Genomic DNA, 27,767 nt, shown 5'->3' with positions numbered 1-27,767 from the left:
CTATATAAATTTATATAAGTAAAGGGGAGTTTATTAAGTATTAAGTTGCACAATCCCACAATAGGCCGTCTGCAAGCTGAGGAGCACGGAAGAACTTGGAGTCCGCTGTTCACGGGCAGGAAGCATCCAGCATGGGAGGAGAATGTAGGCTGGGAGAGCAGGCCCATTTCTCTTTCTCCCATTTTTCTGCCTGCTTTATATTCCCTGGCAGCTGATTAGATTGTGCCAATCAGATTAAGGGTGGATCTGCCCTCCCCAGCCCACTGAATCAAATGTTAATCTCTTTTGGCAACGCCCTCTGAGACACATTCAGGATCAGTACTTTCTATCTTTCAATCCAATCAAGTTGACACTGAGTATTAACCATCACACTTGTAAAAAGGGGACAAAGGAGAAATCAGAGATGACTGTAAGATATCCAGTTTGGGGGGAATGGTAGTACCATTAACAGAAGTATGGTATTTGAGTGCGAGAACTAATTTTAGCAAAGTTATGATTTAAAAAATGATATATATGAAATAATATGTGCCAAAAGTCAATGGAACTATGATGACATATACTTGTTTTGTTTTGAGACGGAGTTTTGCTCTTGCTGCCCAGGCTGGAGTGCAATGGCGAGATCTTAGCTCACCGCAACCTCTGCCTCCTGGGTTCAAGCGATTCTCTTGCGTCAGCCTCCGAAGTAGCTGGGATTACAGGCATGTGCCACCATGCGCAGCTAATACTGTATTTTTAGTAGAGATGTGGTTTCTTCATGTTGGTCAGGCTGGTCTCAAACTCCTGACCGAAGGTGATCCGCCTGCCTCCCAAAGTGCTGGGATTACAGGCATGAGCCACCACACCTGGCTGAAACATATACTTCTGTTTTGAGTTGGTGAACTCTTAAAGATTCTGTTTTAAAGTTTTTGTTCTTAGGTATGAGTGGTCTTTTATACACTGACTTAGTTAATATGACTATAGGTTAGCTGTTTAAGTGAAATCATGTGCTTGGGAGGTTTTCATATAGAAAAGCTCTCCCTTGGGCCTCTTTTATAAGGGCACTAATCCAATTCGTGAGGACAGAGCCCTCATGACCTAATCACCTCCCAGAGACTCCCCTCTTCATATTGTCCCACTGGGAATTAGGCTTCAACATAGGAATTTGTGAGGGGGACACAAACATTTAGACCATGGCCCTTCACAATTTTTTTTTTTTTAGATGGAGTCTCACTCTGTTGCCCAGGCTGGAGTGCAGTGGCAGGATCTCTGCTCACTGCAACCTCTGCCTCCCTGGTTCAAGTGATTCTCCTGCCTCAGCCTCCCACATAGCTGAGATTACAGGTGTCTGCCACCACACCTGGCTCATTTTTCATTTTTAGTGGAGACAGGGTTTCACCATGTTGGCCAGGATGGTCTCGATCTCCTGCTTTGTGATCCTCCCGCCTCGGCCTCTCAAAGTGCCAGGATTATAGGCGTGAGCCACCGCACCCAGCCACAGCTTCATTTTTTTTTTTTAGAAGGTTCCTGATGGGTAAAAGAAGGATAACCGGGATAACCCTACAACTGTTGTCCTCCCAGCAGTTTTCAACTTTTCCACGTGATTCTGCTCTGCATCTTGCAATTCATTGAGAAACAGACTCAAAAACCATTTCAAGCACTTATTAGAGTGTGCTGGATGTTATGCCAGATATATATTCTCTCTCTCTTTTTAAATTTGTATTTATTTATTTATTTGAATTTGCTTCCAGTACCGGGGCAGCAAACACATTCTTTCAATCCTTAGGGCAGCCTTGTTTTACACAGATGTAGGTATTACTGTCCCTGTTTTAAGATAAGAAAGTTGAGGCTTGAGATGCGAAATGACACGTCCAGGGTCACACAGCTGGTAAGCGGCAGGGCTTGGACTAAAACACGGGTCATTCACCTCCAGCCCCATGTTCTTTCTGCTCTGCTGGGCTAGCTTTCAGATTTAGAAATATTCATCAAAGAAAGTTGCATCTTCTCTTCCTGCTAGACTTGTAAGGGAGAGGTTTTTAAAGGGGAAATACTTTATATATTTATGTCTCAAGATGACTTTTTACCTGGAAATGTCTTTTACTTCTGAGGCACTGGGTTTCATAACCTTTTCTGCATGGTGACTTTATAGTATTAGAACTGCTGCAGAAACCTGCAAGCTAATTGAAAATTACATTTCTATAGTGCCAGGAAATCTGGTTACATAATAGTTACGGACCCCATCAAAACCCTCAAATGAGAGCTGTTTATAACTAACGATGTGCCAGTCGTGCACAAATGCAAAAAGGCAAGAAAAATGGCTTGAAGAGCCAGACATTATGTTTTAATGGGCAACCTGAAACTGTTTCTCATGTCATCTATAGAAAGGAAACTGCAGTACCATAGATGTTTTCACTGGAAGTTTGTAGTTGAATTTTTTTTCCTTTGTTTTTTGTGACAGAGTCTCATTCACTCTGTCACCTAGGTTGGAATGCACTGGCGAAATTTCAGCTGACTGCAACCTCCACCTCCCAGATTCAAGCAATTCTTCTGCCTCAGTGTCCCAGCTAGCTGGGATTACAGGTGCATGCCACTATACCCAGCTAATTTTTGTATTTTTTTTTTTTTTTTTTTTTTTTGAGATGGAGTTTCGCTCTTGTTACCCAGGCTGGAGTGCAATGGCCCGATCTCTGCTCACCGCAACCTCCGCCTCCTGGGTTCAGGCAATTCTCCTGCCTCAGCCTCCTGAGTAGCTGGGATTACAGGCACGTGCCACCATGCCCAGCTAATTTTTTGTATTTTTAGTAGAGACGGGGTTTCACCAAGTTGACCAGGATGGTCTCGACCTCTTGACCTCGTGATCCACCCGCCTCGGCCTCCCAAAGTGCTGGGATTACAGGCGTGAGCCACTGCGCCCGGCCCAATTTTTGTATTTTTAATAGAGATGGGGTTTCACCATGTTGGCCAATCTGGTGTTGAACTCCCGGGTTCAAGTGATTCTCCTGCCTCAGCTTCCAGAGTAACTGGGATTACAGGAATGAACCACCATGCCTGGCTAATTTTTGTGTTTTTAGTAGAGAAGATGGGGTTTCACTGTGTTGGTCAGGCTGGTCTTAAGCTCCTGAGCTCAGGTGATCCACCTACCTTGGCCTCCCAAAGTGCTGGAATTAAACTATGAGCCACTGTGCCTGGCAAGAAACTGTGTTTTAAAAATACAAAGTTTATATAATATTTTGGTGAATATTTTTAGTTTTAGTGATCCATTCATAAATGTCATATCTAAAGAAAGATCTAAAAATATCCAAAGTTTTTAGAATCAAGGAATCTTTAAGTGTAAAGATGTCTTAGAATGAATCTGATAATGGACAAACCTGAACTGAGACCAGCTCCCGAGACTCGGAACTCTAGGCAAGCATTCTGTACCATGTGCAGCACTTTGTGCGTATTCTACACGACATTACTCAGTTGTTGGCACCTGACCTGGCCTTTTCTTAAATATCAAACCAGACCAAAAAGTCAGTGTCCTGTGAGGTCTTCAGCCAGTAGTTTGTGAAACAGGAGTGAAATAAATAGGATGCTGAGATCATACGTGACGTGACATATGTCTACTTTTTATTTTTATTTATTTTTCCTTCATAGCATTTGAAAGGAATATTTCTGCTTTTAATTTACAATAAACAACCATTTTTAATCTGTGTTATATTTTTGTAAGTCTCTAACATTTTTCTCATTCTTTAGAGTTCTAAACTCTAATGAATCAGGGAAATTTGCTTTCACTTGAAAGAGTGGGAAGAATGATGTGTAAACACCAGAGAGCGTCGCTGCTTTGCCTGAGATAAGTGACTTAAGGATTGCATCCTGTGCCTGTGGTCAGATTTCTTCTGACCTGATGAATGTAGTTAAAAAAAAGAGTTTTCTTAATTTGATATAAACGTTTGGAATTTCAAGATCTTAATTTGTTCCAAATTTATCTTCTCATCCAAGTGTTAATTTAATTTTCTCTTTTTTGTTTGTTTTCAACAGATAGCGGAGTCCTATTTCCAGGAGGAGGACTGTATCCTTTTCTTAATTACTGGAAGAAATTTTTAGAACCCTTGGAGAACCATTCATTTTTTTTTTAATTGAAGTATATTTTACATGTAATAAAATATGCAGATCATACAGTTTCAATGGGTTTTGACAGTTGTAGGTACCTATGTAACTACCTCAGAAAGCAACGTGTAGGAAATTTCTGTCACTCCACAAAATTTCCTAGAGCCACCCAAAGTTCACCTTCATAAATAGGCCTTAATTTTACTAAAACAAGTGTTTGTATTTAAGAGGGAGAAGAAAGCACATGTTGCTGAAAAATAAAATTTCAAACTCTTGGATTTTCTTTCTTTTGAATTAAACAGACGTACAAGTTGAGTTCTATTCATATCGTGGAGCATGTCAGGTATATTACAGATAGTAGATCTCGTGACTGTCTTATAGCCATATAATTACAGAGGTAAGATTAGCTCCTGACTAACAATAAACAGAATAAATGTTGTCAAGTGAGATTGTATACCAACTTTGTATCAGTAAGATTTTCCTTTTTTTTTTTTTTTTGAGACGGAGTTTCGCTTGTTACCCAGGCTGGAGTGCAATGGCGCGATCTCAGCTCACCACAACCTCTGCCTCCTGGGTTCAGGCAATTCTCCTGCCTCAGCATCCTGAGTAGCTGGATTATAGGCACGAACCACCATACCCAGCTAATTTTTTGTATTTTTAGTAGAGGCGGGGTTTCACCATGTTGACCAGGATGGTCTTGATCTCTTGACCTCGTGATCCACCTGCCTCGGCCTCCCAAAGTGCTGGGATTACAGGCTTGAACCACTGCGCCCGGCCCAAGATTTTCCTTTTTAAAAATTCCATTTCTTTTGCGAGGATGACCCATATGTAGTCTCTAGAAAGAATGTGTCATAAACCTCTGTTTTTCTCCATTAGTGTCATTTGCTGTTTCTCCTAATTTTGTTGAGTTTCTGACCAGATTGAGGAATAAACAGTCACCCTACATTTCTGACCAGATTGAGGAATAAACAGTCACCATCATGAACCCTGTCACACGAGCTGCTGTGCTGCAACTTCACACAATGGCAGTTTATTATGGAGTATGTTGGAAATCTAATTCTGGTGGAAATTAAGATGGAACTCTCTTTTTTTGTCACCAAGTAATGAATATATGATGTAGTGCAGCATTAGAATTCATGGGAGCTTCTTAGAAATGCATATCCATAAACCTCAGAATCAGAGCTTTTAGGGATCAGACCCATGCATCTATACTTTAATGTTTTTCGGTTAATTTTTAGGTTAATAAAGTTTGACACAACTGGTATTCTTTAAATCATGGGCAGAAGGAAAAACAGGAATTATTCCTGCTTCTTGGCCTAATATATATGACCACTGGGTTATCTTTAAGACTACAAATGGAGCCGGATGCAATGATTCATGCCTGTAATCCCAGCACTTTGGGAGGCTGAGATGGGAGGATCATTTGAGGCCAAGAGTTCAAGACCAATCTGGGCAACATGGTGACACCCTATCTCTGCAAAAAATTTTCTGAGTTTGGTGGCACATGCCTGTAGTCTCAGCTACTAGGGAGGCTGAGGTGGGAAGATCGCTTGGGCCCAGGAGTTTGAGGCTGCAGTGAGCTATGATCATGTCACTGCACTCCAGTCTGGGCAACAGAAGGAGACCTCATCTCAAAAGAAAGGGAGAGAGAGAGAGAACTAAATTTCTGAGTGATCATGGGAAGGACAAAAAGCTGAACAGTGAGTATTTCTCTTCCTTTTTCCCTGGGTGAGCATTTAGAGCATTGCCCAGAGGAAGGTAGGCAGTTGGACAATGTATCTTGATCTCATAAGATGCCGATCTGTGTGATACAGATGAGAAGGCAAAAGCTCACAAGATCATCTGCATAGAAATAGAATCAAGTGATAACAATGGAAATCACTGTGGCAAGTTAATTGAGTTTTTACAAAAGACCTGTATAAGTTTTTGCTCTGTCATTGTTCAGGCATGTGATCCTTTGGTCTTGTGGGAGAAAAGCATTCAGTGGGAAATAATAAGGATCAAGGTGAGTTGAAGCAGAAACACTGGACGAGAGAGTCACATAGTTGCTTGACAGGAAGTAAGGAGAGAAATAAAAAAGGGAAACATGTAGATTCCAGGATTCCATGTGGGTTCTGTTTCCTTAAATTACTTTTAGTTGCCTCTGCTAGAAATATATTAACAAGCAGACATTTCTTGAGCCTTAAAAACCTTCTTTTAGTTTCTGTTTGCTGATAGTGTGGAATCCAAGTAGCAATTGCATAATATGTTACATTAAAATGTGTCTACTTCAAAACCAAGAAACATTACGAGGACGGGTGCAGTGGCTCCTGCCTGTAATCTCAGCACTGTGGGAGGTGGAGGCAGGCGGATTGCTTGAGATCAGGAGTTGGAAACTAGCCTGGCCAACATGGTAAAACCCTGTCTCTACTAAAAATACAAAAATCAGCCGGGTATGATGGTGCACACCTGTAATCCCAGTTACTCAGAAGGCTGAGGCAAGAGAATCACTTGAATCCAGAAGGTGGAGATTGCGGTGAGCTGAGATTGCGTCACTGTACTTCAGCCTGGGTAATAGAGAAAGACTCCATCTCAAAAAAAAAAAAAAAAAAAAAATGCCAGACGCAGTGGCTTATGCTTGTAATCCCAGCACTTTGGGAGGCCAAGATGAGTGGATCACAAGGTCAAGAATTCAAGACCAGCCTGCTAACATGGTGAAATGCCATCTCTACTAGAAATAAAAAAAAATTAGCTGGGTACAGTGGCAGGTGTCTGTAACCCCAGCTACTCAGGAAGCTGAGGCAGGAAAATCACTTGAACCCAAGAAGCAGAGGTTGCAGTGAGCTGAGATTGCACCACTGCACTCCATCCTGGGCGACAGAGCAAGACTCCCTCTCGGCGGGGGCGGGCGGGACTCCAAACTGAGAAACATTATATGTTTAAATTTAAAAATATTTAGAGACCTCTCATGTTTTAGTAAGCTGCAAATTTCTTAACCTATTTAGGACATTTTTCTTCAAATATGGGAATAATGTAAATAGTCTTGATTTCTATTTTCCTTAAATGTTATTCAGATGAGAAAGCAATGAAATTCATTCAGCTAGAACGATTGTATCATGAGCAGTTGCTCGCAAATCTTTCCGCCATTCAAGAACAGTGGGGTAAGTAGAGACTAACGTGCAATGTGGAATTTGCAGTAATCCAACAAGTCAGTATTTACAGAATTAACATATTTGACCTGGTTTTATAAATCAGAAAATAGATGTTTCCATGGTCAAGTTAATGTTGCAGAGAAAGTGGCATTTTTACCACAAGTCTATTCTACAGTGAGAAGACTTTTTCTTTGTATTTTGCTCTTCATATCAGTGCCAAGAAAAGAATATTTGCAACTATTTGCATTTCTTCTTATCACATTTCATGCCCTACTGGCTAATTTAATCTCTAGATGATATTTACTTATATTGAAAAGTACTAACTAAGCTATTTCTAACTGTTGGGTTGTGTGAGAAGATAATTTTGCATGCAAATCTTTACAAGTGGTGCTAGTTAACTGTTTTGTTTTTGGGTTTTTTTTTTTTTTTTTTTGCTCCTAAATATGTTTTGTAAGAGCCAGTGACTAACAAATACTTTAAATTTAGAAACAAAATGGAAAACTGTGCAACCACATACAGTTACGCCTCTAAGGAATTCAGAAAAGGGATTTAATGGTGAAGATTTTGAACGGCTTACTAAAATTTGTGCAACACATCGAGAGTAAGTATATCAGAATTTCTTTAGAATGAGTTGGAATAGAATATTGAAGAAGCATTATAGCATTGAGTATCCATTTCTTTTTTGTTAATGTTTTCAACTGGAGAAATTAAGATGGGTATAATACAATTGTTGGGTTCCTTTCTTAGTTTTTACTGAGTTTCTTACACTGAACTCAGTAAAAGGTCAACTTTATGTAGGTTCAAAAGATTCTTCTGATTAGAAATTTAAAAATGTACCTTCTGATTTTGATCTGTTTTTGGTTAAGAGATTGGCAGTTCAGAGGGACAGAATTGTACATTAGGGCTTTTTATTCTACTTGTTAATGTTAGTGTTTTGTAGTAAAATCATAACATTTTTAAGAGTAGTCTGATGTTGAAAAGAAAATAGAATACAGTATCTAACCAAAATACTGCAGAAGAAAAACTGTGTTTACCAGGTAATTTTCAGTGCTTAAATTGTATCAGGGAGTTGGATTTTTTTTTTTTTTAGACAGTCTCACTCTGTCGGCCAGGCTGGAGTGCAGTGGTATGATCTCTGTTCACTCCCAGGCTCAAGCAGTTGTCCTCCCTCAGCCTCCTGAGTAGCTGGGATTACAGACAGATATGTGCCACCACGCCTGGCTAATTTTTGTATTTTTAGTGAAGACAAGGTTTCACCATGTTGGCCAGGCTGGTCTCAAGCTCCTGAGCTCAGGTAATCCACCCGCCTCAGCCTCCCACAGTGCTGATATTGCAGGTGTGAGCCACCATGCCTGCCCCAGAGTTGGATTTTTAAAACTAAATAATAATAAGGCACTTACTTAAAAAAAAATGTTCTTATTCAAAGATCCAGATTTCTGAGGATAAAGGGACACAATAGTGTTTAGTACAGATTTCTGAAATTTAGAACGTGAATTCTCAGTACAAAGGCTGAAAGACTTTCCATTCTATGGGGAACGTTTTCTCCTGTTCTCTCTGAATTGTGGAGAGGAAACTAACACTGTTTGTTAATACCGAGTCGGTGCCAGGCAATTGTTGCATAGCTCATGCTGCAGGTAAAGGACTTGCTAACAAATATTTCTTGAACGTGATATGAGCATGGTGTCTTTATGCTTTAAAATTTGGAGAATTCCCCCCCATATTATTACTGTTAAATTTTTTAATATTTAAAAATATTTTCAACTTATACATAAAGTATACAAGCTTGATGAATTTTTACATAAACATGTATGTGTATGTGACTACCGCTCTGAGCAAGGTATAAGATATAGAACATTTCAGCCCCTCAGAAGGCTTCCTCAGGCACTTACCAACTTTGTACCCACTCCCAGTAGTACCCACTGTCTGGACTGTACAACAATGTATTTGCCTCACCTGTAGTTTCATATAAACTGGATCACACAGAGTATAGATTCTTACGTCTGGCTTCTTACACCTCGTTCTACACTGTTGCCTGTCACAGTGGTTTGCTCTGCTTTTTGCAGTACAGATTTACTGGATGACTATGCAGCGGCTTATTCACTCTATTATTGGTAGACATTTGGGATGTTTCTTGTTTTTTGAGTATTATGAATAAAGTGTGATTAGCATTTTTGCGCAAGCCTTTAATGGATATGTACATTCCGTTATTTTTGGTACTCCCTAAAATTTAATATTTAAAAGTTAATTTTTGTTAGCTGTTTCCATGGAGAATTCCAACAAAATTATCTTCAACCATAATCTTAGACTAAAATGACATAAACTGAGATTTTGAAAATATGTGTATATGAAACCATCTCTATTTATTAGCAGAAGGTTAGCGTTCTTTTTCCCTTCTAGAGTTCAGCGTGTGTAGCTTCCTTGGGGTTTCAGTAGTAACTGGCCATCTGAGGAGATGAACACATGATATAGCTGCACTTTGAACTGTGTGAGCCGTGGTAATATGTTCTGTGCTAATATTAGAACAGAGAAGCTCTATTTTTTTTTATAGCCGTTTCAGTGACATTTGTTTGGAAGCGTATTGCCGCTGTAATTTTTTTTTATTCTTTTTTCTTTCTTTTTTTCTACAGTCCTCTTTTATCCAAACATAAGGTAAGAGATTGTTTCTTTTGAAAATATTTCTAGGAAAAATGTTTGTGTCATATGTCTGTTTTATGGACTATTTTGGAAAATAAAGAAACCTTTCCCAAGTTCTTTTCAGCTTCCTAGTTTAATGCAATAGTTTCCCCAAAAGTTGGGTTTTCCTGTTTTAAACTCTTTAGATAGCAGTTGTGGAGAAGTCCCCAGAAGGGAAACGCTCTACGCAGCTAATAGTGTCTGAAGATCCAAAGGAAACAGGAGCTACCACCAAAGTGTCAGGTATGTTTTTAACTTAAGCTGGGGAGCGGCATAAAAGATACCTGCCTCCTCTGATATTTTACAGGTGTTACATTTGAATTGTCATGGAGGATTCTTTTTTTTTTTTTTTGCATTTACGTTTCTATATGTATATCTCTCCTAGAAAAATAGCAAAACAAGACTTTTTATATTGTGTAGCTCTACTTTTTAGACATCTAGTAATAGATACTATAAAATCTAAGTTCTTATAAAAACATAGGATTATTATGTTTCAGTAGGTGTTATGTATATCTGGCAGAATAAGGAGAGATTGTACAAAATGCACTAAACTGCATTGGTTTTGGTCTATTCATACATTGTTTTCTGTTTAAAATTCAACAGTTACTGTATGCACTTTATCAGAAATTTGTTCTGTAAATTTAGATATTTAAAACTCTATATTTTGATAATTTAGCAATTTAATTTCTTCCCTTTTCTGTTTACTAACATATGATATACTTCAGTTCGTATATATACATTTCTAAAGCATTTATGATGTATTTCATACCCCCTTGTGCCTATGTCAAAAGATTTTAAGAGGCTTTTTTCTAAATGTTTGGCATGTTGTTCATTATAAAAGCTTTAGAAAATAAAAATAAATAAATATGTTTTAGGGTTTTTTTCCCCCTTGATATCTGATTTTACTATTAATGTACATTTCTAGGCATCATGTTCCTGGGCCTGAGGGCCCTGTTACTGAAGAGGAAGTATCAGGTGTTTCAGATGAGTTGCCCTGAAGTGATATGATGAGGATGTTGATGATGATGATGATGGTGATGATGGTGGTGATATTGTCATAATTAGCCCTTTTCCCTCCCCCCACCTTTTTTTGAGAGAGGGTCTCACACTGTTGCCCAGGCTGGAGTGCAGTGGCACCATCATGGCTCAACTGCAGCGGCCTCCTGGGCTCAAGCAATCCTCCTGCCTCAGCCTCCCCAGTAGCTGAGATTATTATAGGCACACACCACGGCGCTAATTTTTAAAATTTTCGTAGATATGGGGGTCTCTGTGTTGCTCAGGCTGGTCTGGAAGTCCTGACCTCAAGTGATCCTCTCACCTCGGCCCCACAAAGTGCTGGGATTACAGGCATGAGCCACCGTGCCCGGCCACCCTTTTACCCTTTACAGAGTATATTTTTATTCTTTCAAATCTTAATCTCCTTTTCACTTCTGAGACAAGCTAGGGATATTGCCTTGGGTCAGTCCTACTATCCTCTGTTCTTCCTGGCTTTTCTTTTCCAGTCATTTTTATGTCAGAAATCACAGTAAAATGAACTTCATAACAGTTTTAAAGGAGGAAGAATAACACAAAACCTGCCTAGTTTGGGTGTGAATGTGTCTCCATGCTGAGCACATTGGGAAAAGTGCGATTACAGGCTGTGTGTTTGAGTGTGAGACTTACTTAGCATGGCTGCTGCCAGCAACTCCTCCACCTTGGCCTCTGCTTTGATTCATGAGGTACAGATGGGGAAACTGAGGCACCAGGTTTGCGTCACTTGCTTGGTGCTCCAATTCACAGCTAGAACTGGAGTCTTCCCATTTCGAATTGAGTGCAGCTGCTTCTGCTGGGTACACTGTATGGATTATCAGAGGCTTCGACAATCCAGATACACATTACGAGGGAGTACGGACTGAATTCCGGGGAAAGAAATGTTGCTCAGGTTTCACCGAACAGTGTTTTTAAGAGCAGGATCAATAGTATGGGCTACTCTTCAAGCATAGTTTGGAACTCTTGCCTTTTCCAAAATTGTGATGGGTTTTTTCCCCATAATTTTCTGTAGTCTTTCTAAATAACGGGATGAAGCAACCATTTTCAGGCTGTTTTGTAGATAATTCACCGTACCTACAGATAGTCTTAATTACCCATCACTTAAGTGGTGTCTCAGTTCATTAGTATGGTACTTTATCTATCTGGTTGTATTTTGTGGCATAGCTGCAGTCCACCACCTCACTTCCTACTCATAGAATGGCACCTCAGATGGATTCTGTAACTTTCAGTCACTTATAAGCTATTAAATAGTCCCATTTCAATTCTTTAGAGCTTACCCCTATTCAACCCTGAACTTCATTTTCACACTTAAATCTCATTGTACCCAGATATCTTCCCTGCCCTCCAGTAGCCAGGGCTGGGAACATAGTCTGCTCATGGTTAGAGTTAGCTGTATTGGTGCTTATGGCTGAACCCAGGTTGTTCTGTGGGGATGTGGTGGCTCCAGCAGGAGCAGCTACAGAGGAGTTTCCTCCCAAGAGGCTCCCCTAGATACTTGCAGCCTTTAGGTAACTGACCCTCAGCTGGACGCAACACACCCCATTCCTCTGGGATGTGGGGGCGGGGGGGGCTGTCTTTTCTACCCTGTGCTTTCACAGTACCTACGAACTGTGGTCTCCAATCTTAGTCTCTGAATACTGTGGGCATGTTTCAAGGGACATCTTCTGAACCTTTGGGTACTGGAATTCGTGGAGGAGTGGCTTGGCCCCCTTTCCCCTTGGCTGTGGCCCTCATTGCTCTAACCGTCCCCCCATTTTAATAGAAGGAGAGGCAGCCCAGCAAGCCCAGTGGCAAAGCAGCAACTGAAAGGAAATGAAATGCGCCTGTGTTTTCTTGCAGTCTCACAAAGTTTGAGTGATTCTTTGGGCTGGGGAGAGAGAAGGAATGCTGTATTCTCCCGAAGGTGACCCGTCTTCCTTCTCCCGATCCTCATCTGATATTTGAGTCAGCGTATCGGGGAGGAACTATGAACTCCACTGAATAGCTACCTCTCAGCAGCCCGGAGTTGAGGTGGTAGCCTCAGTACCAGATTCTCTGAAATCTGAAGCCAGGGTTTCAGTAATGCTTTTTGCTTGAAATGGTATGGGCCTCAATTGTCAGTTGGTAATTAGTATTAAAGCATCACTATGCTTTTGGAGTCCAGGGTGAAAAGGGAAAAAAAAAAAAAAACAAGAAAAATAAAGTGCTGGCCAGTCGCAGTGGCTCATGCCTGTAATCCTAGCACTTTGGGAGGTCAAGGTGGGTGGATCACCTGAGGTCAGGAGTTCAAGACCAGCATGGCCATCAAGGTGAAACCCCATCTTAAAAAAAAAAAAAAAGAAAAGAAAAGGAAAAGAAAGTGCCATTAAATGAAAAAACAAATGGAATAAAATTATCATCATATTTTCTCTTTTATTTTCCCCTTTGGCTCATTTATGTAAGTTAAACAAACATGTTAGTATTAAAAGTTAAAACTTCTAAAATAGTTATGCATGCTAAGTGTACCAATAAAGTGAGGGTGAGCAAGCCTCTCTGTTATCTACCAGTCTGTGCACTTCTCATTCATTATTCACACAAAGGTTTTTAACTGTTTCATTTTAAAGTGGAAGAAAAATAAGTTGATTATATTTAAAGTAGAAATTGAAAGAGATGTCAAAATTCAAACCCATTTCTACTTGTTGCAAAAACTTATTCTTTTTGTTGCTACCCTTTGCTACCTCCCTTTAAGAAGTTGCAAGTAAATTGCAAACATATTTATTAGTGGTATTATGGTCAAATTATAAATTTGAACAAAACCGAGGTTAGTCTTTAATCATAGTAACCCAGACCAATATTACTTTTCTTGCATTTAAAGTGATGAATGTGTTACTGAGGTTCCTCATGCAAAAATATTTACTTAACACATCATGTCTTAAATGTGCCGAAAATAATCTAACTTCATTTTAATGTAAAAGGCTAATAAAGTTCAGAATATGTTTTAAATCTTTGAAAATGACTTTTTGATGATAATGAGGACTAACACCTGTCATGTATAAGGACTATTTACTAAATATTTTCGGTGTCTCCTCTACCTAAAGACACTATTGTGCAACAGACAGAATTTCCATTTGAGAGGGTTAGAATATTGTTGTTACACATACTCATATGTCTCTTCTTTTCCCTCCTATACAGAGTGTAGTTTTGAATTTTAAACGATTTATTTTTCTTCATCTTTAGAGAGTAAAACTTGTCTTCGCACAAAACCAAATAAAGAAAGCCAACATAAAGAAGAGCCCCTGGAGAGCGGTCCCTGCCATAGTCAGATGGACGGGCAGGCCAGTCCCCCAAGCCTTTCGGTAACTGCAGAAAAGGACCACATGGAGGAGCTGCTCTGCAGCGCTGAAGCCACGTTAGCTCTCCACACCCAGTCCTCAGAGACAGCAGGGAGCCCATCTGGGCCAGACGCTTCTGAGAATGCTTGTGAGGATGACAGTCCCTTGCAGCTGGCTCAAACAGAGGCCTGCCAGGATGTGGCCAAAATAGAGAGCACTGCTGAACACCCTCAGGTGTTTCCTTCCAGCGAGTTAGCTGTAGAGCCATTGATTTTACCAGGCTGTGACCGTATACCTCCTTCGTTGATTTCTGAGGCTCAAAGAAAAGAACTCCGTTTGCCACTTCGGGATGCTTCTGAGGCATTGCCCACAGACCAACTTGAGAACAATAAATTAAATGAGCTGCAGCAGCCTGGTCTCACGGACAGTGATGGAAAATCACCACGGGGTCAGGCTGACTCAGAGGGCTCTGAGAATGTGCACTGTGGAAATAATAAAATATCTGACTTAGGCACACCGCCTCCAGAGGTGTATATGGCCCCAGAGGAAAAGGGAGATAAAGATGACCGTCTCAGCAAAGAAACAGAGGACTATTTGAACAGGCTTTTACAGGCATGTTTAAAAGATACTGAAGATTCGCTTCCATATGAAGATAACCAAGACGACGACTCTGACCTTCTTCAAGATCTCTCTCCTGAAGAAGCGTCCTACAGTCTTCAGGAGAATCTGCCTTCCGATGAAAGCTGTCTTTCTCTTGATGATCTTGCCAAAAGGATAGAGATTGCAGAGGTAAATCAGAAATGAGGTGCAATTGGAAGTAAAGTGGCATTTAAAACATATATATGTATTCAATAGTGCTCTGTTTTTATAAGTTTTCCTTTGTCTCAAACATGAGGGAAAATTTTAGTTAACATAAGCTTTTAATTATAAGTAGTTTTTATATTTGTATGTATTGAATAAAATGACTTCTAATCATGATAATGTTCATACTCCGAGACGTTCTATTGCATGCCTTCAGCTAGAGTGAGTGTTACTGTATATATTCATTTTTCATGGTCCTGACTGTTATGTGGCAGTTCCAGAAATTAGAATCAAAATAAGAATAGTCACATTCTATGAAGGAAGTCTCATTTTTCTTCTCCTACATCTAGCAGATAAAATATAATATGTACTTAACTGTTTTTTCCTATTGTTAATATATTTTTAAAATCTTTTAAAACAGTATAAACAATGGAGGAAACATTTTAAAATATAAGAGGTACTGGATTAATTTTCAACCTTATATTAAGTTGAAAAATAAAGAGATCAAGGAAAAATGACCATTTTCCATTGTTTGATAATACAAAAAAGTTTGGAAAAAGAAAAGGTAAACGCCATACCCAAACTACAGCAGCGTCACCAAGGTGGCCTGTGTGGCAGAGCAGAATTCAGCTGCCTTAGTTCCAGCACAGGCTCACCATCAGTTAGAGCCTCGTGGACTTACTTTTTGCCTCCGTATACCTGTTTTCTTCTCTGAAAATTAGGGTACTAGCTGCATTTTCTTTTCTTCACCATTCCCCCCCAAATTCACTTTTAAGTCCCATTTGTACTCATTGTATTCTAAATCAGCATTATCATTAAAAAAATAAATAAGGGGAAATAAAAAAGTAACAAAACCGAAGTAGGCAATGAAGTATATGTTAAAATAGACTGAAAAGCTTTCTAAGGTAATTATAAATGCTATATTACTAGCTCCCTTCACTGCCATTTATAGTCAATTCTCTATAAACTATGACTTTTCTTCTTAATTTTTTTTCTTGCCAAAATTAGAATAGTAAAGCACTTGGCATACTGTTCATTCTCTTGTTTATTTTAACCCGACAGCTTGATTGCCATTTGCAGTTAATTCTCTACAGACTATTGTTTTTCTTCTTAGTTTTTGCTTAACAAAATTATTTAATATTGCTTACTGGGCACAGTTTCCATTTGGGGCAATGGAAAATTTTGAAAATAGATAGTGGTGATGGCGCACATGTTTATTATAATTAATGCTATTGAATTGCCTACTTACAAAGACTTAAAATGGCAGTTTCATGTTACATATATTTTTCCACAATGTTAAAAATAGTTTTTTAAAAAATTAGAGCTCATGGTAAAGCACTTAATCCAGTACTCATTCTCTTGTATATTTTAACTAAATCTCTGGTACAGGAAGTTAACAAAACAAAGCTTATACTCATATTCAGATCTTAGCTGTAATACCAAAAACGTTACCATTATCTGACTGCCTTTTCTTCATGCCAGTAATCAAGTTGGCCTTAGAGGGAAAAGTCATGTGGTCTAATTTTACCTTCTTAGGTATAACTTGTGAAGAAGGATCAGCGTGCTCCTGTTGTGTTGCCCACCTTATAAAACGTTTTCCTCCATTTCAACACTGCACTAGTTACACACTGATCATCATGTGGTGCGCCTTCTAGAACTACCTTTCCCCAGTAACTCATGAGAGTGAGTTCAGGGCATAATATGAACTTTTGCAATTTCAGTTTTTGCCGCTGCCTGAAAGCTGTTTGGCTGGATCAGTTTCTGTCATCTGGTTTGCCAGATGTCTCCTCCAGATCGACTCTGAGTTTGGGTAACCTTTGTCTTTAGCCTCCTGCCTCCTCAGCTGTGTGGAAGGTGCACAGAGGTCTCGTCCTGGATGTAGCAAAGCCTGTAGCATTTCTCCTGTGTATTTCGATAATCTATTGGCGTGAATATACAAAGCCTACAATTAACATCCCTTTCCCAAATTATTTTTCCCCCCATCACTAAATCTAAAACTGTACTCACCTGAGACATTTCTAAGAAATAAAAGAATTGTTTAAATTGGGGAAAATACATTTTAATGTGGCAGATTAATTATTAATGTTTTGCATTACAACTAATGGAATATTCCCTCTTCAGACTCAAAACGCAGTGTCATTTCTACTGGATAACAAGTAACACTGGAAATTATATGTGTTTAAAGTTGTCTTGTCTTTTTTTTTTTTTTTTTTGAAACAGAGTCTTGCTCTGTCACCAGGCTGGAGTGCAGTGGTGCAATCTCGGCTCACTGCAACCTCCGCCTCCTGGGTTCAAGCGATTCTTCCGCCTCAGCCTCCCGAGTAGCTAGGACCACAGGCACGTGCTACCACACCCGGCTAATTTTTTTTGTATATTTAGTAGAGATGGGGTTTTACCGTGTTGGCCAGAATGATCTTGATCTCTTGACCTCGTGGTAAAGTTGTCTTTTCTATTAAGTTAATACATAATGGTCTCCTTTCCTAAGATTATATTGGTCTGTTAAGTTAAGCTATTTTAAGAAACCCAAAAGAAACATATATATGACTTTAAAAACTGATTACTTTCCTATGACAATGCTAAGCAGATTGTTAAACATTTGCTTTCTGAATACGTCCTCCCCTCTCCATTCTGAGAAGCATAGTTTAACAAAGTCTGCCTAACTCTTTCAGGAGAAGAGTTTTTAAAGTTTCAGTGCTAAAAATCACTAATGCTTAATATTTTCTGATACCTTAAGAATGAGGTTTTGGACTAAGTGAAATATCCAGGCAATTGTGGGTCTCTTTATAAGTGCAACCTTAGGATTTTTATTTTAAAAATGTCTTTTAATTTTAGATTTGAACATGAAACGTTTTAATTGCAACTTTCTTTCTTTTTTTGAGATGGAGTCTCACTCTGTCATCCAGGCTGGAGTGAAGTGATGCAATCTCAGCTCACTGCAACCTCCAACTTCCAGGTTCAAGCGATTCTCATGCCTCAGCCTCCCAAGTAGCTGGGACTATAGGCATGCACCACTATGCCCTGGTAATTTTTGTGTATTTCAGTAGAGACAGGGTTACACCATGTTGCCCAGGCTGGTTTTCAACTCCTGGCCTCAATTGATCCACCTGCTTCGGTCTCCCAAAGTCCTAGAATTACAGGTGTGAGCCACCGTGCCTGGCCTTCAAACACTTTTTGTGTTTGTGCTTTCAGTAAAATTTTATTAATAGTCTTCCCTATGTTTGGTGCTGATGATACAATGAGAAATCAGATGATGTTATTGGCCTTTTGGGGATCTCCGCTGTCACCCTTGGCTAATTTCACTGGAATAGCTTCTGAAATATCTTTTATGCTTCCTTCCTTTTGTGATTAGAGGATATCAAAAACGATCTCTTAATAACCAAGTAATTATGAACAGCATTTTTCGCGCACTTAGGAACCCTGAGGCACGTGCGTCCGCCCCCTCCCCTCCCCCGTTGCTGTGCTATTGCAGACGGTCCTTTTCTGTTCTCTTTCCCAGATCTCCCTATCCTTTCTGCCCCGCAGGTTCTCTTACTTACCTCTTTCTGCCCTGTGTTTGTGGTAGGGCATGCTAGTTTGTTCTTCCGTTGCCAGCTTTCCCCTTTTCTCTTGCCTGTCTGCCTTCAGTTTCCGGCACTTCTGCATTGCCCAGCCCTGGCTCCAGTGGAACCTGGTTTAATCGTCCTGCCAGCCCAGTGCAAGCACTTGTTCTGTTGTGTTACTGTGAACAATGGGATTCATCACATCAAATCAAATAATTTACATGAATGTCATAGAGAACTAAAAATGTCTACACTATTTATGTAGAGGCGTGTATAAAGGGAACTTGTCTAGGTTTGGAAAGCTTTTTCAAACCCAGTAATTTGCTATGTAAAGTGATAGTTTAATATCTGAAGTCTTGCTCTTCTTTCTTATGTAAAAGGTAGCGTGATACATTATCATCAGAAGTATAGTCTATACTGTATGCTGTTTTTAAAAAGCATCAAAAATTTTATCCTCCTTTCATACATTTTTAAGGAGAAAAAGTATCACATGTACAGTGTCAGATAACACAGTGGAAAGATTTGCTTGTTTACTCCCTCATTCCGTGATTTTTATTCAGTGACTTCTCTGTGACTGCTGCATTACAGAGGCAGTGACTAAAAATACAGGTGAGGATTTTTGTGCAGATGAACTGCAATCTAACAGTTGTCTGGCACCAAATGTGTTGTCTTTTTGCTGAATTTTAGTATCCTGTAGTTTTTGGCAAAGGATGAAGTTTTAATGTAATACCGATAATAAACTGACACGATTATTTTAATGTCAGAGCCCAAACCCCCTTTACTCAGGAACCTCATAATGCAAATAAGTCATGTATTTGCTTGGTTCCGGAACCTCGAAGAGTTGCATTATCTTATCTTTAAACTCTTCAGCTGTTCCTTCTGTAGTCTAGGACTCTGAGGGAGCTCCTAGCATCAAAACTTGAAAGAAATGTGCCATACAAACTCACAGCGGCAGTAGCGGCAGGATGACCCACAGTGTGCCGTACAAACTCACAGCGGCAGGGTGACCCGCAGTGTGCCATACAAACTCACAGCGGCAGGATGACCCACAGTGTGCCGTACAAACTCACAGCGGCAGGATGAGCCACAGTGTGCCATACAAACTCACAGCGGCAGGATGACCCATAGTGTGCCATACAAACTCACAGCGGCAGGATGACCCACAGTGTGCCGTACAAACTCACAGCGGCAGGGTGACCCACAGTGTGCCATACAAACTCACAGCGGCAGGATGACCCACAGTGTGCCGTACAAACTCACAGCGGCAGGGTGACCCGCAGTGTACCACACAAACTCACAGTGGCAGGATGACCCACAGTGTGCCATACAAACTCACAGCAGCAGGATGACCCACAGTGTGCCGTACAGACTCACAGCGGCAGGGTGACCTACAGTGTACCACACAAACTCACAGTGGCAGGATGACCCACAGTGTGCCATACAGACTCACAGCGGCAGGGTGAGCCACAGTGTGCCGTACAAAGTCACAGCGGCAGGATGAGCCACCAGGTGCACTCAGCTTCTAGCAGACTGTTGTCACCTGCAGAGATGAGGTAGCTGTTTCCTGAACAAGTGAGGTTCAGATTGAATATTGGAGACATTTTACAAAAGTAAATCTATTTTTTAATATTGAAAATAATCTTATAATTCAGAAGTCCCCTTGTGAGCAGACTTTAGCAACATGATGTGCTGTGTAAAGAGAAACCATTCTTTTTTCTTCATTAACATATATATTTATAATCTGCAGAGATTTCATATTTAAAAAACGATATGAAGTGTTTCAGATTCAAGTGATCGTTGTTTTTAGAAGTAATTTCATCATTTCTAAAATCTGAGGGGGAAACGCTTTGTTACTGCTTTGGCTTTAGAAAGGGTGTGATCTGGGAGAGAGCAACTCAGCTTCCTTGCCCTCTGTCTGACTTAGCAACCTTTACTTCAGTGCTTTCAAATCTACTGTGTCACATGAAACAAAATACAGGGGAGCACAGAGGGTCACAGTGTCTAGTGGGGAGAAAAATGACAACCCAAATCGCTCCTGGGTTTGCCTTTAGAGAAGCTGTCTAATCGAAGCTGTGAGTGTTCACCCCTGTTGCCTGTTGAGTGAGGTGGCTACTCCTTGGCTAGACCCCTGGGATCAGGGAAGTCCTACCACTAGCTGCCACGTTCAAAGGGGAGGCTAGCACTAAGCAGCAGTAGTTTATGAAATCACATTGGTAGCTGCTCTGTGGATCTAGAACAAAAGAGGGTCTTAGAAACAGCAATCATGGTTGTTCTGCCCAGAATGGCCTTTTTTGAGGGGAGCAGGGAAAGTCCAGCTCCTTACAATAGAAGAAATGCAGTCTTCCAATAATGTAAGCGGGTTTAGGAACATTGGTTAGCGCAGAATTTATGTAGATGTCTAAAGAGCCCCCAAAGGAAAACCCAGGAATTACCTGTTTTCCAAATGGTCTCATCCTTGCCTTTTGTTTTTCTTATGATCTCTACATTTTCCAATTAATTAATGCTTCTCTTGTGCCATGTCACTTGCACAAAGCTCCTTTTCTTTTCCGTTTTAACCACTCTTTTAATTTATATTTTGACGGCCTCTTCTTGGACTTCTGCAATAGTTACTTAATAAGTGTCCCCGTCCCTTGTTTCATCTTCTCCCCTCCAAAGGGGTCTTAGGTTAGCACTATATAAACTCGGGCTCTGGTACCCAAGGAGCCATTGAGGTATTAGAAGTAAATGAAATGAGTTAGCTGTAGAGTGGAAGGAAGAAGGTTTCCATGCCTTGTCCAGAAGTCTTCAGCTTTTGAAAACTCTGCAGATTAAACCAAATGCACCTGAGGGTTCTTGATCTAACACACAGACTGTAAAGTGAAACTCCTTCTAGAAAACGTTTTTCACATTGTCATTCCTTTCCCGTGGCTCTCTTTAGCTGCAAGATAAAGGCTGTGCTACCTGACTTGCCGTTCAGGGCTCTCGTAATCCGGTCCACTCTGCCTTCCCAGAGGTCTTCTGTCCTTTGGTGTCAGACTGGCCCCCTTGCCACCTCCCAGATAAACCTTGCACATTGGCACCTTGCTCTTTTCCCTCTGTGTATGTCAGCTTCCCCCTGAAGTGAGCAACCTTCTTTCCGTGTATCTATTTCTTCCCAGCCCTCAACATCTAGGTCATGACTTTTTAGCATGGAGAGTACCAAGCAGTGCCTAGGTCATGGCCAGTAGTCAGTAAGTACCAGCTGATGCCATTAGTCCCTCATCACTGCAGTCCGTAAGTTCGTTTCTTTCAAATAATTCCTCTGAACCTCAAATGCGGTAGACGCTGGAGCAGCACTCCTCCTGAAGTCCTGTCTGGCTGTAATCTCTTTCTGTCACTGTAAGACATACACACGCTGTCTTCCACGACAGACTGCAAACTCTGTAAGATAGGGATTCTGTCAAATACATCTTTATATTCTCTGCAAAGCTAATACAGGCTGTTGTAAATAACAGCCACTATCCACAGTAAGGCTTTTATTTTTTTTAAATTCGCTTGTAAAAATAAATATTCTTTAAGAACAGATTTAGATTTATTTTTAATGAAAAAGCTACATTACTCAAACAAGTATTTCCTAGGTGCCATCTGTATGTAAATTGCTCATCTGTATATTTATTTATTCTCTGGTGTATTTTTTTAATCATACCTGTACCTACCTGTCAAGGAATCTCTGGCATATTTATTGGGCACCCACCATATTATAGAAACGAGGAAGACAGCGCTAACACAGATCAAGTCCCTGCTCTCATAAAGCTTTCTTAGGGGGAGAGACACATAATAAGTTAACATAAAAACAAAAATACAGTTTTGTATATTGGAAGAACAATTAAAGAATTTCAGCAAGGTGAAGGGATTTTAAGTAACCGAACTGGCAGCTATTTAAACAATTTTCTGGGACTTAAAAATGGATCATGTCTTGCATTCTTATTTCTTTTTCTATTTTGTACCTATTAAATGGTCCCTTTAAGCAAGCAAAACAAATTATAAAAACATGAGGTGGTGCCTAACCTAGAAACTCAGATACATTATAGAACTCCTGTGATTTTTTTCAAAAGCCTTTTCCTTTGTAAATGAATCTTTTAAAGATTCAGCATTGATGTACTTCATCATAATATGTTTTTTTTCCCTAGTTTGCCTTCTATGGCAACGTGATAAAGCATGTCACAGCTGGGCCAAGGAGTGCCAGCTGTAATAAGCAAGCCATTTTCCAGAAGGAACACGTGGGTCATCTCAGACCCACAGCACTACATCTTAGAACACTGCAATATGAGGAGAATGCATCATTCCACTTCTAGATTAATTAAATGACAAAGATCTTTCCTCTAATTGCCTCTTCCACATCTCTAGATAGACAAATTTGGCCTTTAAGTATCTCTTAAATGAGGTGATGTGTAAGTTACGCATTTTTGCTAAAGTCTTATTTGAAAGTTCTGTTAATCTTGTTTTAATCGAAATATATATTATAACATATGGCATAGAGCAAAATTTTAATAGTCACAGAAAATAACATCTTGGCCAGACGCAGTGGCTCACGCCTGTAATCCCAGCACTTTGGGAGGCCAAGGCAGGTGGATCACGAAGTTAGGAGTTCAAGACCAGCCTAGGCAACATAGTGAAAGCCCATTTCTATTTAAAATATAAAAATTAGCCGGATGTCGTGGCAGGTGCCTGTAATCCTAGCTACTTAGGAGGCTGAGGCAGGAGAATCACTTGAACCTGGGAGGCAGAGGTTGCAGTGAGTCGAGATTGCACCACTGCACTCCAGCCTGGGCGACAGAGTAAGACTGTCTCAAAAAAAAAACAGAAAAATTAAGGAACTAAAAGAGAGTTGTGAAATTTAAATATGATATATTATGTAAGTGTCTTTACATAAAACATACACATTTACTAAATTATTCTTATTATGGAACCCAACGCTAAGAGAGTAGGCAGGGAATATCTCCTGTTTCTTTAGTTAGGAATAGTGGCGGTAAATTTGACATGTGCCACTACATGAAATTGCTGGCACTTGAGGTATTTATGATATACTGTAATAATAGGATTTATAAATGTTAATTCTCTAATCAGTTGGAAGCCAACTGTGTGTTCTTGTCCAGAATTCACCATCGTAGAGATTCCAAGTTGAGTAAAACCTTTATCATTAAAAGAATGCTATTTGGCCGGCGCAGAACTTACACTATAATTCCAGCACTTGGGGAGGCCGAGGCGGGTGGATCACGAGGTCAAGAGATCGAGACCATCCTGGTCAACAAGGTGAAATCCTATCTCTACTAAAAATACAAAAATTAGCTGGGCACGGTGGCGCGCGCCTGTAATCCCAGCTACTTGGGAGGCTGAGGCAGGAGAATTGCCTGATGCCAGGAGGCGGAGGTTGCGGTGAGCCGAGATCGCACCATTGCACTCCAGCCTGGGTAACAACAGTGAAACTCCGTCTCAAAAAAAAAAAAAGAAAAAGAAAAAGAATGCTGTTTAGTATCTACTTTTTCTTTAATTTGGTGAGGAGGCACTTCCAACAGCAGTGAGTCTCGGGATGTTTTCCTTGTCACATTAGGATTTTCTATTCCAGAAGAGTTGCAGGATAATTTTGTTTTCACAACTAGTTTATTCTGAAAATGCTATTTTAGATGTTCACTGATATTTGAGGGGAAGTGTGGGAAGAACTATTTATTTGCAAATACAGAAGACTAGGCCAGATGGAGTTTTTTGAATTCTGCATTTATTCATAGAGTACCAGCAGTAGCAATTACATTAATTATAGCTCAGACATTCTTTTTGGTCTCAATAGAAGTGCTTGGTATATTTGTTTGGGTAAGAATTTGGCAATCGAAGTGGGAAACTAAATTTCGTTTTAAAGCTTTCTTTTTTGAGATTTAAAAATTCTTCACCTTTTAATACTGACAGTATAGCTTTAAAAATATATGGAAATATTTTTAAGAACAGTTCAGGTCCCACACCTGTAATCCTGGCACTTTGGGAGGCTGAGGCAGGTGGATTGCTTGATCCCAGGAGTTTGAGACCAGCTTGGGCAAAATGGCAAAACCCTGTCTCTACAAGAAAATACCAAAAAAATTAGCCAGGCGTGGTGTGTGCCTATAGTCCCAGCTACAGGAAGCTGAGGTAGGAGGATCGCTTGAGGCTGCGGTGAGCTGTCACCATGCCACTGCACTCCAGCTTGGGCACGGGTGCAAGACCCTGTCTCCAACAAACAAAAACAAAACAAAATAATCGTTTGGAGGGAATGTATTACTCTGTGCCCTAAGTCAGCAGCCCGATCTATTTCAGAAACCCTTGTCAGTCATCTTGAGTGAGACCCCAAACCAAGACCATGACTTCATTTTGTCTTACTTGCCCATCAAGCATGAAATGAAGGCAAACCCCACCAAACTTGTTTCTTAAGGTTTTTATGTTGGACTGCCCTGATATGGCAAGAAAAAATTCTATGTTTTTAGGTCTGACCTGTGCCCAAAACTCTTGCAGAAATTGGAAGGATAGCCTCTGTCTGCCACGCCCACCTAAGAGTTTCTCCTTGGCCTGTATCTCCTATGCCTAAGCTTGGCCCCGCTGTCCCTTGTTCTCCATCTGTAGGCTGTAGAACCAGAAGACAGTTACGACAGAAAGATCTGGAGAAGATCACTGAGCAAGACTGAAAGGAAATAATGGAAGAGAGCATACTCCTTCACTTCAGACACTGGGGCAGGCCCTGCTGAAACAAAAGGGTTTTAGTGGCAGGAAAAAAAAAAGGCATGGTTAGATTTTTAGCAACAATTAAGGTCTTGTGACGGAGGGGGTGTCAAAATGTTAGCCCATCCCACACAATTGTAATTTCTCATACTCTGCTTCTCCCATGGGTTTGGAAAAAGTTGCCTAAGTTCATTGCCACCCATAATAAATAGGGTGGGGCTACATGACAAGGCTCAGCTCCCTTAGCAGCATGACTTCCAGAGCCAAACAGTAGGAGCCAAGGTGGGACCTCACAGCCGCTGCTCCAGGACCAGCTCTAGGTTGGAGTGGCGCATTCTGGGCCTTTCCACGTGACTTCAGGAGCTTCTCTTCATCTGTCAACATGTGTGTTCAGATTTGCAGTGTCTTTTGATTTATGGCTTGTATCCGTTTCTTGAATTCATAGATGCAGAGTTCTTTTTTTTTTTGAGATGGAGTTTTGCTCTTGTTGCCCGGGCTGGAGTGCAGTGGTGCTAGCTGGGATCACAGACATGCGCCACCACGCTAATTTTTTGTATTTTTAGTAGAGATGGAGTTTCTCCGTGTTGGTCAGGCTGGTCTCAAACTCCCGACTTCAGGTGATCCTCCCTCCTTGGCCTCCCAAAGTGCTGGGATCACAGGTGTGAGCCACTGTGCCCGGCCAGATGCAGAATTCTTACAAAGATACACAATTAACAGTAACACAACTCTGGGGCTCATCTTTAAAACTATTCTTAATAGGATGCTTTTCTGAGTAGTTATAACGGCACCTTGAAAACCCCCACGGTGGGTGAATTCACCATTGGTAAGTGGATGACAATTTTATGGAGGAAACAGACAATGAAGGAATCAATAAACCTCTTCCTCCCCCTTTTTAAATTTTTGAAAAAATTTTAGAACAGCCAGATTCAAAATTCTCTCCTTTTTTACATGTACTAGAAATTAAAAGAATATCAATGATGCATCTATAGTAGTAATGTATTCGTTAACATTAATTTCTGTTTTCCATCTTTTGCTCTTTGGAAACTTACTAATACTGCTTTCCCTCTCCGTTTCAGCAAGGAGCTTGGAAAATGTATTTGTTGTGTGAAGGAGTTCTTTAATGATGATATTGCTTTCTTTACATATTTGTGCTTTCCGTTTCAAGCCTACTAAAGTACTTTTGTTTCTCAGAACAAGGACTTCTGAAATACATATTTTCTATAAAAAGAAAAGACTATATTGTTGGCTTATTGATTTTTTTTTCCCGAGATAATGGTTTCTATAGACCCGCATTCAGGGAAGCATAGTTGAAGACCATCTTGAGTTATTTGGCCCTAAAAGTACTAAGATATAAAAAGAACTAATAGAATCTGTAATATTTATGCATAGTACATTATCAGAGATTGCTGACTGGAACTGCAAATCATGTTTAGTGTTTTATGCTATTGATTAGATAAATGACATTGCAGGCAGTCATTAGCTTAGAGTTACATGATACCAGCAAGTTACTGACATCCTCAGTGTTAGGCGCATAGTGCCTGCCTATGTCATCACCTACAGCTTGTAGCAGTCAGGCAACTAGCAAGTAACTTCTGCGCCTGGCCCTTCTGTTCAGGGGCCTTTGGCTCCCCAGCCTGGCTCTTCCACCTGATCCTCTCCTTTCTCCCTACGCCTTGGTGTCTTTTAGCTCTTAAATGGTGAGGGTTTTGGTTTTGTTTGTGAATGAAGGGTGGAGCATAGGCAGGAGAGAGGCAGCCCAAGTGAAAGCTAGAAGGCAACATATAAACGGAGGGGGTGTCTGAAGATATATTAGACAGGAGACTTTTTCCATGAAACGCTGAGTTATTAACATGTTAAGCTTTATGATCTCTTACAACCACACAGTGCCAGCATAACCCCAGAGCAGCCACGTACAGTATGTAAATGAATGGGCTTGGCTGTGTTCCCATTGCATTTTATTCACAAAATGAGGCAGCACAGGCGTTTGACCTGCGGGTTATTGTTTGCCAACTTCTGCATACTAGAAAGTAATATGTCCCTAGTAAACTGGCTCTGAGAGAAATTCTAGAAGTCCTTAAAATATTTTGAGCAGTAGAGCATTATTTAGTAAATGCACAGTTTCTTGGAGAAACTGAGGACAACACTTTGATGTTAAAAGCTTGGTATCCAGATATATTTTAAGTTTCATATGTTCATTTGTTTAAAATTGCTGATGAATGGAAAAGCAGTGGTGGATTGGATTATAAGCATCCATTGTAAAGCAAAATCCAGTCCTAATGACTCAGCAAAGAGGGGACTGTCAGTGGCCATTTTACCAATAACGGAAGTTAAGCTACAAAGCACATCAGCCGACGGTTCTGATCTCCAGTCGGCCAAACACGTCACACTGCCTGTCCCCGGAGTCAGTTCAGGGCTTGACAAAAGAAATCAGGGTTTTAGACTTTTGTGTTTCTCAGTCATCTGCACACAGAAGTGCAAGGTTTATTCTGTTTGATTTTGATGATGGTTATTTTTTTCTATAGGAATTGGGTACTCCTATA

The 27,767-nt window shown here is 40.3% G+C and overlaps 1 protein-coding gene across 12 annotated transcripts in view; it reads left to right on the top strand.

Moving 5' to 3' along the window:
• CNST (consortin, connexin sorting protein) overlaps positions 1-27,767 on the top strand; it is a 103,365-nt gene that overhangs the window by 58,071 nt on the left and 17,527 nt on the right. For all 12 annotated transcript variants that reach the window (XM_078357173.1, XM_054248219.2, XM_035281123.3 and 9 more), the window contains 6 exons: positions 3,997-4,027; positions 7,119-7,205; positions 7,683-7,797; positions 9,824-9,845; positions 10,016-10,112; positions 14,094-14,977. In XM_078357173.1, the coding sequence (XP_078213299.1) occupies positions 3,997-4,027; positions 7,119-7,205; positions 7,683-7,797; positions 9,824-9,845; positions 10,016-10,112; positions 14,094-14,977 (1,236 nt within the window). The remainder of the gene's footprint in view (positions 1-3,996; positions 4,028-7,118; positions 7,206-7,682; positions 7,798-9,823; positions 9,846-10,015; positions 10,113-14,093; positions 14,978-27,767) is intronic.

This window comes from Callithrix jacchus, chromosome 19 (assembly GCF_049354715.1).
Source record: "Callithrix jacchus isolate 240 chromosome 19, calJac240_pri, whole genome shotgun sequence".
NCBI classification, from domain to species: Eukaryota; Metazoa; Chordata; class Mammalia; order Primates; family Cebidae; genus Callithrix; species Callithrix jacchus.
This window is presented reverse-complemented; position numbering and strand designations above follow the sequence as displayed.